The 13947-nt window shown below is 34.6% G+C and overlaps 1 protein-coding gene across 1 annotated transcript in view; it reads left to right on the top strand.

Annotated features, from left to right (window-relative positions):
• Positions 1–13947, top strand: part of LOC137918976 (sialin) — a 104819-nt gene that overhangs the window by 39012 nt on the left and 51860 nt on the right. Inside the window, exons 3-4 of the mRNA XM_068761933.1 lie at positions 5059–5231; positions 12123–12256. Of these exons, the coding sequence (XP_068618034.1) occupies positions 5059–5231; positions 12123–12256 (307 nt within the window). The remainder of the gene's footprint in view (positions 1–5058; positions 5232–12122; positions 12257–13947) is intronic.

Below are 13947 nucleotides of genomic sequence, written 5' to 3' on the forward strand. Positions count from 1 at the left end.
TACGCATTTATGAGCGGGCTAGCGGGCGGTGCATTTTGTTGTACGACTACTACTGCATGTGCGGAAGTGACTAAATATTATCCCTTTTCTTACTTAAGAAACTATTGCACTTCTATATTTCAAAACATTACTACGTATTTTTGTATGTATAATTTTTAATTTAATCTGTGGCAATGACACATGACAGACGTCAATGAAAAATAATTGCGTGTTTTTAATTCAGAGCTTACAATTTATATTATATTATTAAAAAAGATTAATAATAATATAGATCGCGAAGTAAACAACATTTTTTTAATAATAAACTTTAAATGTCAGTGTCAGTGACACTTCTCCGATCACAGTGCAACACTTTTTTTATACCTTTTAATTTCATTTGTTGACTTTCAAAAGGAGTTTATTTATAATAAAAAAATATTCTACATTTTTATACTAACGTAAATGTACATGTTTTGATATTTCGTTCATGTTCAGCAGTTGCGATGAAAATGTCAGATTGAGATAATTGTCTGTAATTAAAAAAAAGAACCTAAATGGATTTGAAATAAAGATTTTTATTGATGTTTTTATGTAATACTGAAAAAAGTTTCATACATCTGATCAAGACGGGCTAAGTTAAAAGTTGCTAAGGAAGCTAAAGCAAAGGCGGGTGATGATTTTGAGATACGTATAGTTAACCCTTTCGTTACCAGCGCCGGAGTCAGTCGGCATCCACCTTGTAATGTGGACTTATGTGTAGATCCTTGTTGTAAGATATATCACAGCCAAATAAACTAACCAGAATTATCCTAACTTATATTTTTAATTAATGTACCAGTAAAATCTTTAAATATGTAACACAAATGAGTAAATTCGAACAACAGCTTACCGCCATACAATGTGCACACTTCGCACATGCCCGGTTCAGTAGCGTCACTTCGACGGAACGGACTACAGTGAGGCTTTCCTTAAACCGGTTTTCCGGTTAAACATGTGTATCAGTCATAAAGTGATATAGAATAATAATAGAATATAAGAAAATGTAAAAAGTAATGAGGAATGAAGGAAAGGCGATACAGAGCGAAAGGGAAAGACAGTAGAATTGTGGAAAGAAAGAAACGAACGAAAGATAACGTGACGTGTGAAAGAAGAGAAAGAAAATAAAAAAAATGTCTATGAAAAAATTAAATAAACGTAAACAGATAGTCCACACCAGATAGGGGGGACCGAGAGACTCCAAATAGCGGGGGCCACCAAAAAAGTGAAGAAATGAAAAACAAAATTATCCACGTGTTTAAAAAATTTCGTTTAGCGGACTCAATAAGGCGAACCGCACAAGTTTTGATAAAGCGTCCTTGTATCAGATTTGCGGGCGAGTCGATACACTTTGCAAACCTGTACGTTGCCTAACCAGCGGTCCCTGACTTTATGATAATATCACACGATCCGCGCGAAAACAAACGGCAACCTTGAATTATAATTAGTAAATAATGTCCTCTCTATATTTACCGATCTATATTCGTTCAACTTTACACAAATGTCTCGCAAATTAACAAATAAAACACGTTTTTGAAAGCGATAGTTGATTACGGACCGTGAAATATAACGGTATATCGCGGCGTACATTATACAGGACGAATACTTTAACTTTGAAATGATACAGTAACTTATATTTTCATTTTAATGCGAAAGGCTTCTGGCAGTACAAATTCTGCAAGGATAAAGTAAATTATTGTTATCAGTATTCTTTATTTATGTTATTTATTATTTCTGAAACTATTGATTTTTAAATAGTGTGTACCATGAATTAAATGTTGGCAAATGAACTATAAATTTCCCTTTTTTAAAGTATTAACATTTATAACCAATCCGAGTTCGTATATGTGTTATGCACTAATGAAAGACGTAGTAGGTTGTACGGCAGTAGTGGGACGGCTTTTAACGAGAGTTCGTCCAGTTTAACGATAGAAAATGAGGTCCTAAGTTGAAATCATACTTTAGCCTAAAGGTGATTAGTGCTTTGGAAAAATAAGATCTATCGCGGGAGTTTTAGCCTCGTTGCGTTACATATTCCACTAAGTAAGGAGAACACGAAGCTGTCTCTTGTTTCGCGATCGTTGACGACTAACACACGGAAAAGGCGCGGTATAGCGGTTTTGGTAGCATTAAAGACAGATGCTCTGAGGAACTTGACTCAAGGGTTCCTGAAAGAGCACCTACACTTACATATATTTACAACTTTATCGCGTTTTAGGAGGCAGATTGAAAGATAAGAAGAGAGAAAGATTGCAGAAGTCTTCGACCTTACAATAACCAAGTTCGAGAGATCTCACGGGAAGCCGATGCTTGGAGTGACTAGACTAGAGTTTCCCAAACTTTTTTGTGTCGTAGATACCTTGCCATGTTTTTCCGTGTTGGGTAGACCCCCTACTTATCTGATATTGATTTCCTGTAAATTTCTAACTATAGTGAAGTTTAGTGTACGTTCAAAATGTATTGCGACTACAAAGCGAATACCAACATCCTACAACTTACACAATTTTATAAAGATATATAATATTTTTTTTACTTCATAGGTACTTTTATAAATAATGTAAATGTTTTGATATTATAAGATAGTATGATGTAAGTAAATAGGTACTATCAGTGTATGTGTTGAGATCCACTATCGTGGACCCCCATTTTCATTTCATGGACCCCCAAATTTTTTCACTGACGTAGACCCCTTGCAGGTTGTCATAGACCCCTAGTGGTCGATATAGACCACTTTGGGAATCACTGAACTGGACGTTCCACGTGGCTTGGCTGTAGTGGTTACTATTACGGGGTTATGATATCGCACTAGTGCTTCCACAAATCACTTATTATCTTTACAATACTGTTAGACTAGACGGTGCTTTACTAAAAAATACGAATTAACTCTGCATTCAAAGTTATATTTTTATCGTATTATCAGAAACTCAAAGAGATTTAATTGTAAAGATCATATTCAGATGCCAGTGTGATTTACGCATCAAAAGAAAAGTCATTATAATATACAAATATTATATATTTTTTTAATTCTTTATGAACACAAATGTTATGATATATATAAAAATATATTAAATTTTAATATTTTGTAATCGTCCAAAGTATGATACTGTCAAAGCAATTGCCAATATGTAGACTTTTATAGACAGGTATCACAATAATGTTTCTGTCGTCTATCGCCGGGAATTTTTCTATTGGAACACACTACACAATCTCTCTTGGTTCCGGAACGTATATGTATGTGTTTGTTAAGCCCGCCCTCCGTATTTCGTGCATGAGTGTATTCTCGAGATGTGCGTAAAGAAATCTTCAAAATAATTAAAGATTTATTACAGATCATTTTTCATTTTTTTTCTCGCAACAATGCCGACTTAAGTCAAGATAATTACTGCGCAATTAAGTTTCTCACGTAATAATTTGTTCTCATACAGCTATTACATTATGTAATTGTTTGCTATGCGTAACATCTACATTATTAAGTTTGTGTAACAAAAAATACTGGATTAAATAAGATTTTGTTTAAAATTATCAAAGCGTACTTAATATGTGTAATTTTGTCCGTTTTTGTCCGTTTATCAAGATTTTTGATGCTACATGTAAAAAGATAGAACGATGTAGTTTCCACAATTGGCTGAAACAGTAGTATGTATCTAATAGATTCAGGCGTTACCTCGCTGAAGTCCATCCTAACTAAGAAAGGGACTAATATATAGCTACTACCGCTATGCAGCAGTAGTCGTGCAATGGATACCGCCCGCTAGCACGCTAATAATAACACAGACTCTGTGTTTGGCACTGGTCGGTGTAACATCTCTTGAGAATGCCCGTGGAGGGGTGAAACACGTGTAGAGTAGATTAACGGTGGTAGTTGTGATTCGCATTATTTGCCGCACGCGCATTTATGAGTCCCTTTCTTAGACAGTAGTAGCAACACGAGCCATATCACTATTTTAATAGAGATCACAGACTAGATGCACTCTGTGTTATACCGCCTAGAACCAATGGAATATGTAAACACTTGAGCAGCAGAGAAATTACAGGACTCTAAAAAATGAATAGTTTCCAACAATATGAAAATTGTGTAGGTGGGGCCATACGTCAGTCGATGATATTCGAAGCGACGCGACGCGATACGATTCGATGTCGAAACACGTAAATGCAATCGAGACAGATGCGTTTCGAATAGAGCGGAGTAATGATAGATGCTATTTAAAGACATTGGTTTCTGATCTAAAATAGATCGGCGCAGGTGCCGAGGATAGATAGAAACGTTCACGTGATAACTGCGAGTTGTCTCATAAGAAAGTTTATATTTGTAAAGATTGTTGGGTAAACAAGAAAAAATAATTGTTAACCTAAAAGCTTTTATCATGTAATAAATAATTAAATAACACTTTGGGTTTTAAATACTCTCTTTATTAACGGAATACGTCGGAATACTTTTATGTTACACTTAACTGTATATTTACGGCGTAACAGTAATTATTTAATATATACTGATTGTTTTTACAGAGTTATATAATTAAATAGTGAGGTTTGAGTGCTCAAATTGTTTATTTATAAATATGTAATTTTTTTGAATAATAAATATCAAAAATGACATTTTTTTCTTATCAATTGTTTTATAGTAGACACATATATGCTAGAATCTGCAGGTGCAAGGAGGCAGGCAGGGAATCGCTTAGCCTAAAACCTCCTTTAAGGTAGCGAAGCTATAGGCTGGGGAGCCCCAGATTGAGAGATAAGGCGGACAATCTATAAAGTGATTTGGCTGAAAGGTCCTCACGAAGGGACCTCAATGTCACCCGTCAATATTACCCGTTTAGCTACGACTCAAGGTCTTCCGAAAGGACCGAATCTCCACTAGGTCACATATATATTACTTCATAGAGCCGTAGCCTGTTAGCTTTCGAACTCATGTATATATCCATAGAGTCTCAAAGGATATGAGATTGGTTTTTATCAAGTAATATTCCATTCCAGTACTATAACGATGCCTGAAAGAGATTTTAATTATAGGCAAAGAGTTAACGATTGTTTTGTTTTCAGGATGTTTGACATGCGTACAAGTGCTGAACATTATGGTGTTGTTGGGCTTCATGTTGAACTACGCGCTGCGAGTCAATCTTACCATCGCCATCGTCGAGATGATCTACGATGAAAAAGACAATCAGACCATGGCCGCTGCTGCCAACTTGACCACACACATGAATGTTACAGAGGTATGTCATAAGCTTACATTTCTTGTTATGTTTGTTTTGCTGGTGGTTGACGAGGTTCACGATTTATTATAGTAAGTAAACTCTAGAGCTCTCTCTCGAGTCTTTGGTCTCTGAATTAAAGGCCAAGCTTTAGATAGCTCGAGCGGACTGTAGTCACCAGATGACGAGCGGACCACGGCTTAGATTCAATACGTGTTTAACTTTTGAATTTAAGTGCAAACCTCAAATTGATGGGTTGCTTTTGTCGGACTGCCATGACTTCAGAAAGGGTTGGTATTGATAGAGTTTCGCAAATATTAAAGTTCAAAAAGATATCTTAAGCTTTCTTTTTATTAGTTTCAAATCTAAAATTGAATATATTTTAAATTTTATTATAACATTCAAGTGCTTTTAGTAGATAGAAACGTGTGGAACTTCGTTTGTTGACCCATTCACATGGATCATCCATTATAAGTTATTCATTATAAATTTTTAAATTTAATTAAAACGAGCAACTGTTGGGTTTTTGGCTTTATGTATTGACTACACTGACCTTTTAATAATGTTAAAATTTTTTAAGTATTCGAAAGCGTGTGTAAATGTTTTATGGAATATTTTGAATTATTTTAAGAACTTATTATGAGATTAACTTGACGATGACAACTTATTGACCCTAGGTAAATGTGGGCGTCTGATTGCAAAAGATATTGTTATGTTCAATTATTTTTGAAATCATTTTGTCGTGTTTAGTAATTTGGCGGTGGCGGTTGAGTGATTCGCATTATTTGCCGTATACGCATTTATCAGCGGGCTGGCTTGCGGTGCACGCACTTTGTTGCACTACTACTGTATGTGCGGAGGTGGCTAAATATTGGTCCTTTTCTTACTTAGGATGGACTTCCGTAAGGTAACGCCTGATTCCATAAATCGGGACATAGTTTACCGCACGGTCATTCCTATGACGTGCTGCATACCTGTAGCAAAGGATTGCGGATGAACGCGTTGGAACGGTTAGAAATAATAAGACACGCGGGTATTGGAACTATATTTAACGAGCAAGTCAATGTTTCATCCTCTCCATAAAAGTGACTCATTGTTATTATCTATTTAAAGTAATATTTCACTCAATGCAGAGTTTTTAAAGGGATGAAGGTTTAATTCAATTACTATCGATTAATGTATAGCAAGTACACTATATCCAGAAATCAATGGTTTCAAAAATAATAATGTAATGAAAATAAAGTAAGATATGACGTTTCATAAATTCGGATTACCATACATTAAAATTGACGATCGTTTTCTGTCTATTAATTAACGTAACATATCAGAATGATCATTTTGGACAGCAATAAATTTAAATAGGTGTAAAAGTTTTAAAACTATTTCATGACAAATGTGCGTATACTCCTTTTACACCTGTAACATATCACCCTGTCTATTCAAAATGACTTACGACGAAATTTATGGTATCTTATAGTTTACATATAAAGGTAAACTGATTTTTATCGCTTTTGCTGCAAGTCTAGGCGATATGGGCCAGTGAATATATAATTATTGCGAGTAATTGACAGATGAATACGTTACGGTGTTTTATGAAACACGTTTGAGTGCTACGAGTCGGTATATTATTTGCATCTGTTTATAACGTAGACTTCTACCAATAAATATAGTTTGAATTATCTGTCCGAGATTACAAATGTATCTTATCTTTAGTTTTCTATTTCTGTTCTGTTCTTACTCTTCTATATTCTTGTACTATACTGCTGTCGTATGCATCACTAGGAGGTTTCTAATAGTGTTTTTGTTGGGGTTTGCATCCGGTGTCTTCCGATATCTGTTTTCATCATTTTCATGAACGCATTACTATCCTCTAAATAGGGGAAACCAATGCTACGCTTTAAATCGGTCGTGGCAGAAGGTCGCTCTAAGGTTTGGCAGTCATGTATGGGTCATATCTACCTAATTACGGTCTTAACGACATGAGATAACGCACGACCATCTTTGTATATTAATCTCACGTGCGTTTGACATAGTCCAATAAACACCGCTACCGCAGCGAGTTTCTACGAAGACTCACGGGACGTAGCGGCTCATACTGGGCAACCTGCCCATTGCATTTGATTTAATTGACGTTATGTTGTTAGTCGTTTAATCTTTGTGCAGCTTTATCGTTATTGACCTCGCATTAAAAGACTTGGTCGACGAAATTAGTAAACATACAAGTTTTCTATGTAATGTCAATATGTATGTGAACGGTGTGATTGTTTACATATGTGCTTCAACTGGTATTACGTATATATTTACATAGATAATATATATTGTACTTCACTAATGGTGTGTACCGGTTTATTTTTTACTATTAAAGGCTTTAACGGTAAATAAAACGCTTTTAACTGCATAGTTCTCACAAGAAATTATTTCTAGACTGATTTAGGCCCCATGTTTTGCTCACGTATTTTCTTAAAGACCATAAAACCTTTTGGACTTATTTATTGATAGTTTTTAAATAGATCCAATCTTTGCGGAAGGTTTATGCCTATGTCTAATAGTAAAGCGTGTTATATTTGAAACTATGATGATGGTGATATTTTGTCAAAAAAATAAATAATGGAACAGTATCATGACAAAAAAATGGTTAATAAGCTATTTGTTAAGAACAAAATTCCAAAATATAACTGTCATTTTAAACTCCTAGGCATTAGGAAGGCAGGTTTTTTTGTAGGTTGGTAGGACTGTCTATAACATTTGCCAGGCATCTGTTTGTCAAAAGGTTTAATTATCTCCGGTTCACACGTCTCTTTATCTAATGTTTCAAGTTTGTTAAATGCGTCTTGATTGGTGTCAAAATCGTTTAATTCTTCGGAAAAAAGCGTCAAAAACTCGAATGAATCTAAAGATTTGTCTATGTGCGACTTGTGGCTATATAACAAACTGAAAGGTTAATGTAGGGACGCAGTTTAGACACGGTCGAGGAGATAACTGAATCGAAAAAAAGGATTGAAAACTATACCTTAAAAGATTATTTTGTCGTGTTTCGAGGAGTAGAAAAAGCGTTGGCAAAAGTTTTATCGGGCTCCCCGTTCGAATGGGTTGAAATAGATTTGTAATAATAAATAAAGAATTTACATTTTATAACCAAATTCACCTTACTTTTTGATAAATTTATTATATTTAAAAATATAGTAGTAAGTAGAGAGCTAATAGAGACTTCGTGCTTTGCTAATATAAGGTTTAAATTAAGCTCCATTAATGCCTTACCCCATCGAATCTGCGAACACTGAACATGCCATTTTGAATTCACGGGCCGTAAAGGGCTCCGATAAGGTTCTAGACCATAGATGCACAGACCGCGGCCCGCCGGTCGAATACTGGTGGCTCGCCGACAGCAAAAATAATACTCTCGTACATTCTAAAAATATTAAATTCTATTCGAGAATAAAACCAAAAAAATTTAATTACCTATACTTCTACGGCCGGCTCGCCATCAGTTCATGATTTGCCCGAGTGGCCCCTAGTCTTAATAAGTCTGTGCAATCATGGCTTAAATTAATTAGATATAGGTGTACCATCATGATAATACTTCTGGCGGCCGGTTCATGATTTCATTCAGTTCATGATTTGCCCGAGTGGCCCCTAGTCTTAAATAAGTCTGTGCAACCATGGTCTAGACGATATCCGTCAACAAGTTGAAGTGACGACCAGACTTAGATAGCCAGAAGACACTGAATACTGGCCATTTTTAACTGGTTCTATTAGAAAGGGTCCCGAGACGGAACCTCATCGCCCAAATCCAGTCTCGAAACTCAGTATATAGCCCATGTGTTTTTTAGTATCGCTATATCTTAGAATATATCAACTCAATATAACATGTAAATTTTCCTACGCAATAAATATACATGAATAATTAGAGAGACTATTATAACATTAATTGCAATTATATGAAAGCTAGACGTTGCGATTAGGTAAGTTCATGATGACGGCTATAGGTCGGTGCTATTAGATAGTGCGGTGCGAAGTGCAGAGATTCCTATCGTATGTTTCATGTATCGAGCTGGTTTTAGTCCAGTATTATCAGGTTTCAGACTGTGTTTAGCGGTTTTTCTATGGCCCCGCTATTGGGAGCCTCTCGTACCCACTATCTGGCGTGGGACAGGGACTAGCTTACATTTTTTTTTCACATACATTTTTATTTTCTTTCTCTTCGTACATAATATGATCTTTCTTTCCTTTCATTCTTACCACAATTTTTCTCTTTCCCTTTCGCTCTGTATCGCCTTTCATTCATCGCTCATTACTTTTTACATTTTCTTTATATTAAATTATTACTCTATATCACATTTTTAATTTTATCACTTTAGTTTGCATTATTTTAGTTAATCTTATTTATTTACATTTATCTTTGGTTTTTGTTTATCTCTTAACCAATTATTTCTCTGCACAGTAAGAGGAAGTCTTTCTTTATTGATGAACTGAATGTTAAACACATTATATAGCGGTTATAGCCAATCATTCCGGTTTAGTTACATCATTATAGGTATAGGCTACCCCCATAGGTTTTAATAAGATCACTTGAAACGGGACTTTCTACTTTGCGATCGCAGATCCTGTGGTCTCAATTATAGAACCTTACACGGGCACTTTATGCCCAGTGAACACTAAAAAGTTCGTTATAGCAATATATGTGTTATTAATGCCTCTTTGGCTAAATACGCATTCAAATATCCGATTACAGACAGTAAAGTATTTGAGCGTGTAACATAGTATATGTTATAGCATATAGATGTAATTGAATACGTCTGCTTTGTCCAGTTCATTAGCTATGGCGACCTTGAGGTAATAATACAATAACGTTTACGTCAGTGTAATGGTCTCTTCGTAACAATATCCTGTTTACTTCTATGTTATGTACAGTAGATATAACTGAATGAGAGTGCATCCATAGCCAAGTGTAATTAACAACCTGCGTATTGGAATGTCAGCACGATTCCTGGTGGAACTAAGGCGCGCGCCGCTGATTGTATATGTGTTGGTTCAAACAATTAATACAAAGTAATTAGCAAGTTACACTATCAAATTGATTATAATTATATTAAATCAATAATTGTTATCCATTTTGTTAATTATAACTAATTAGTAGTTCACCACTGTACTTTGATTACATTTAATTGTCAGTCGCAATAATTCGGCTTATTGTCGCAAATTATAAGTTTTTATGTATTTCAGGAAAAAATCTGAGGGAATCCTATTATACAGTATTTAATTATTTAAACTCTATAATCACGAAACGATAAAAATATAAATGCATCTCTAAAATTTAATAATAAAACCCTTTTTAATTGTGATTTTTTTATATTTTTCAATAAACAATACCGTATGCAAACATATATATACCTCTTTGTTTCTATGGGGGTATAAACCATAATCGCCACGCTTGGCAGGCGGGTTGATGATTGCAATGTGGTATTTTGATACGCAGAGGACGCTGCTGTCCATTTCTGAAAACATGCTTGAGAACATTGGCAATCCTATATAAATAATGCATTAAGTATGAATTATATAAGATTGTAACCCGGGAATCGAACTCGCGACCTACAAACTATTACTGCTCAATATTAATATCAATATAATGTCTGCTTGCTTCACTATTGTAGTAATGAGTACATTATATCAAAACCTCAAAAAATGTATTTCAATAGTTGCTATGTTTAGTATATCCTTATTGATGGTTATAGTATAAAAACATATTAATATTTTTATTAACATTGGATGAAATCTTTCATTGAGAACCAGTCCAATCTTTCAATTAGACAAATGAGTTTAAGGCTGCCGTCTAAATATGTCCTATTTATCAGCGCACCAAATAAATGAAGACAGATAGCATTGAGATCAGTGGAAATTGCGTCATATGTTGTGCAATCGACTAGTATGGATATACAAACTCCTTTGTGTTGTAATAAGCCATTATATTTACAATACTTACTCCATAGTCGTAGAAGGCTTTAGTGAAGGCTTATCTACTACTGAGCAAATATAGCGTACTTCAACCACACCTTTGTAGGTAAAAGGAGTCTATTTTTACATTGGGCGGTCGACAATGGTAATAATATTTAAAAAAAACCTTTACACTGGACTACTTCTTTATAAAATATACGCAAGTAACAAATTGTTTTATATATAATATTTTAAAAAGTTTCTGATTTAGATTTATTAAATATAAAATTCTCAATCATGGTTCTCCGAATAATTAGAAATCAGTAAAACACGTTAAGTCATACGATAAACAAGCATAATTAACATATAGCAAGAAAAAAAAAAGAAATTTTTTAATAAAATTACGCAAAATATTTTTGGACTACCATTTACAAAACTCAAATGCATAATAAAATCAGATTGACGGAAAGGGCAATTATTATTCAATAAACGAAACTTTAAATTATAAAATTCCTTGGCAGTGATGTCGTTTGATTATTTTGATTTTATTTAGCCTATTTCTGATAAAAATGTATGTGTATGTATGTTAAACTATTAAACTGTATTGTTAAACTATTAAAAGTTTTGTTGTTGTGGAGTTTTTTCTCCAAATTTATCACATTTAGCGAAGTTTTTAAAATGAAATGGATAAAAAAATAAGTTTAAGGTAATAATTTTGGTTAAAACATCTAAAGTTGAATAAATTAATTTTAATTTTATCTTATTTTAAAGCGTGCACTCACCGTGCAAAAGACAGATGCAAACTGATTATTTTAATTCGTGTAAACACATTCTTTATTTTTTTTGGTATTAACACTACGTAAATCACTGATGTTAAGTTTCTACATGATAGAGAAGAGAGAAAGAATAATCAGAGCCACAAAACCTCAGCTAGCTATCGAATCTTTAATGATTTTTCTAAACCTTGAATATTTTCAACAGCATCCGGGTCACATCGAGCAGACTCGCTACCACTGGGATACGAAACAGAAGAATCACCTGTTGGGCTGTTTCTTCTGGGGCTACGTTCTCACAGAACTGCCGGGCGGTCGACTAGCGGAGATCATTGGTGCCAGGTGAGTGACTGCAATCATTTCAATCATATGTCCACTGCGGAACATTAGCCTCTCCCATAGATTTACAATAGGACTGGTTGAAAGTGGCCTGCATCCAGTGTGATCCTACGACCAAGCTGAGGCGACTTCCGCTGCGTATGCCGGTCTGTGGTTTCCACTTCAGAACCTTAAGGCTCCAGCGGCTACATTTGTTCTTTGCGCCGTGTGAGCCTGCTCACTGTAACTCCCGTATGGCCTCTCATTTATCGCCTTTCCTCCCTCTATTCCTATTCTAGTTATTACAATTGTATTTCGTTTAGCTTATCATAGTGTTGTATCACAGTTTATTCATTTCCTCAATTTTAATAAATAAATATGGTAATAATAAATAATTTAAAAAATTCTAAAGATAAAGGAATAAAAGACTTTATGAAGTATGAATGATAAGAAAAGAACTCCGAAATTTAATGTCCCTGTCTTACACCAGATAGGGTTGAACGAGAGAGAAAAAAACTCTCATATGGCCTATAATCTTGTCAACACGCTGGGATATGTGCAACTACAATTTAGCCAATACATATTCTAAAATTAATTGTTTTTATTTTCATCATTTTTGTTTTTTTTAACGTGGTTAATATTAATAGCATTTCAAGGTAGAAAAAAATATACTTCCATTGACAAGTAGACAGGTAAAAAAATTAAAGGTCAAAGAGACAAATGAAATGTTTGATTTTAGCGACTCGGAATAAAAAGATCCTGTCAATAATAACTCGTCATTAACAATTACTTCAATTTACGTATCGAATCGTATTCAATTAGATGTAGTTATGAATGAAATGTAGGCATTAAACTAATGAAAGACAGTTAATCAATTACTGCGTAGGATCGCGTTCGCTAGAAGTTTCCAGAAGACGCTAATGGATAGACGGGTAGAGTTAACAAGGGGCAATGGCGTGTTCAGTCCTTGCGGTTTTGACCTGCCATGATTGCGGCTACTGTGTCATGTTTAAATATACTTTTTGGAGTCGAACTAGCATCAAATTTTAACTACTCTTTATTATATTTTAATTAGTTGAACACGTGTTTAAATACTATTGTGCCAGTATTATTTTTATATATATAGACGAAGTTGATTACTTACATCTAGATTTGTCTTGAAGAATAAAAAAAAGGCGATGTTTGGAGACGTTTTTAAATACTTTTTTTATATATGTAAAATTTAATTTGTATATATAATCCTTTTAAAATAATTTAATATAAAAAAAAGTTTAACGGATGGCCTCTGTTGCGTAATTAGAACGATAGTCAGGTTTAAGATACTAAGTACGAAAACTCCCTTGGATACTTCGGTATAATCATCACCGTAATTTCACCATAGCACGTACACTACTAGAAACTTGCCTGCATCTAGTATCTTCAAACGACCTTGATATGTATTTAATGGAATCAGGCGTTACCTCGCGGAAGTCCATCCTAAGTAAGAAAAAGACCAATATTTAGCCACTTCCGCACATGCAGTGGTAGTCGTGCAATGAAATGCACCGCCCGCCAGCCCGCTGATAAATGCGTATGCGACAAACAATGCGAATCACACAACCGCCACCGCCAAATTACTCAACACGTGTTTCACCCCTCCACGGGGCATCTTCAGGAGTTATGTTGCACCGATTAGTGCCAAACACAGAGTCACTCTGTGTTTCTGACCTTGATAT

The sequence above is a fragment of the Battus philenor genome, unplaced genomic scaffold (assembly GCF_028537555.1).
Source record: "Battus philenor isolate CCGP_79_NKW_IND1 unplaced genomic scaffold, ilBatPhil1.0.hap1 SCAF_15, whole genome shotgun sequence".
NCBI classification, from domain to species: Eukaryota; Metazoa; Arthropoda; class Insecta; order Lepidoptera; family Papilionidae; genus Battus; species Battus philenor.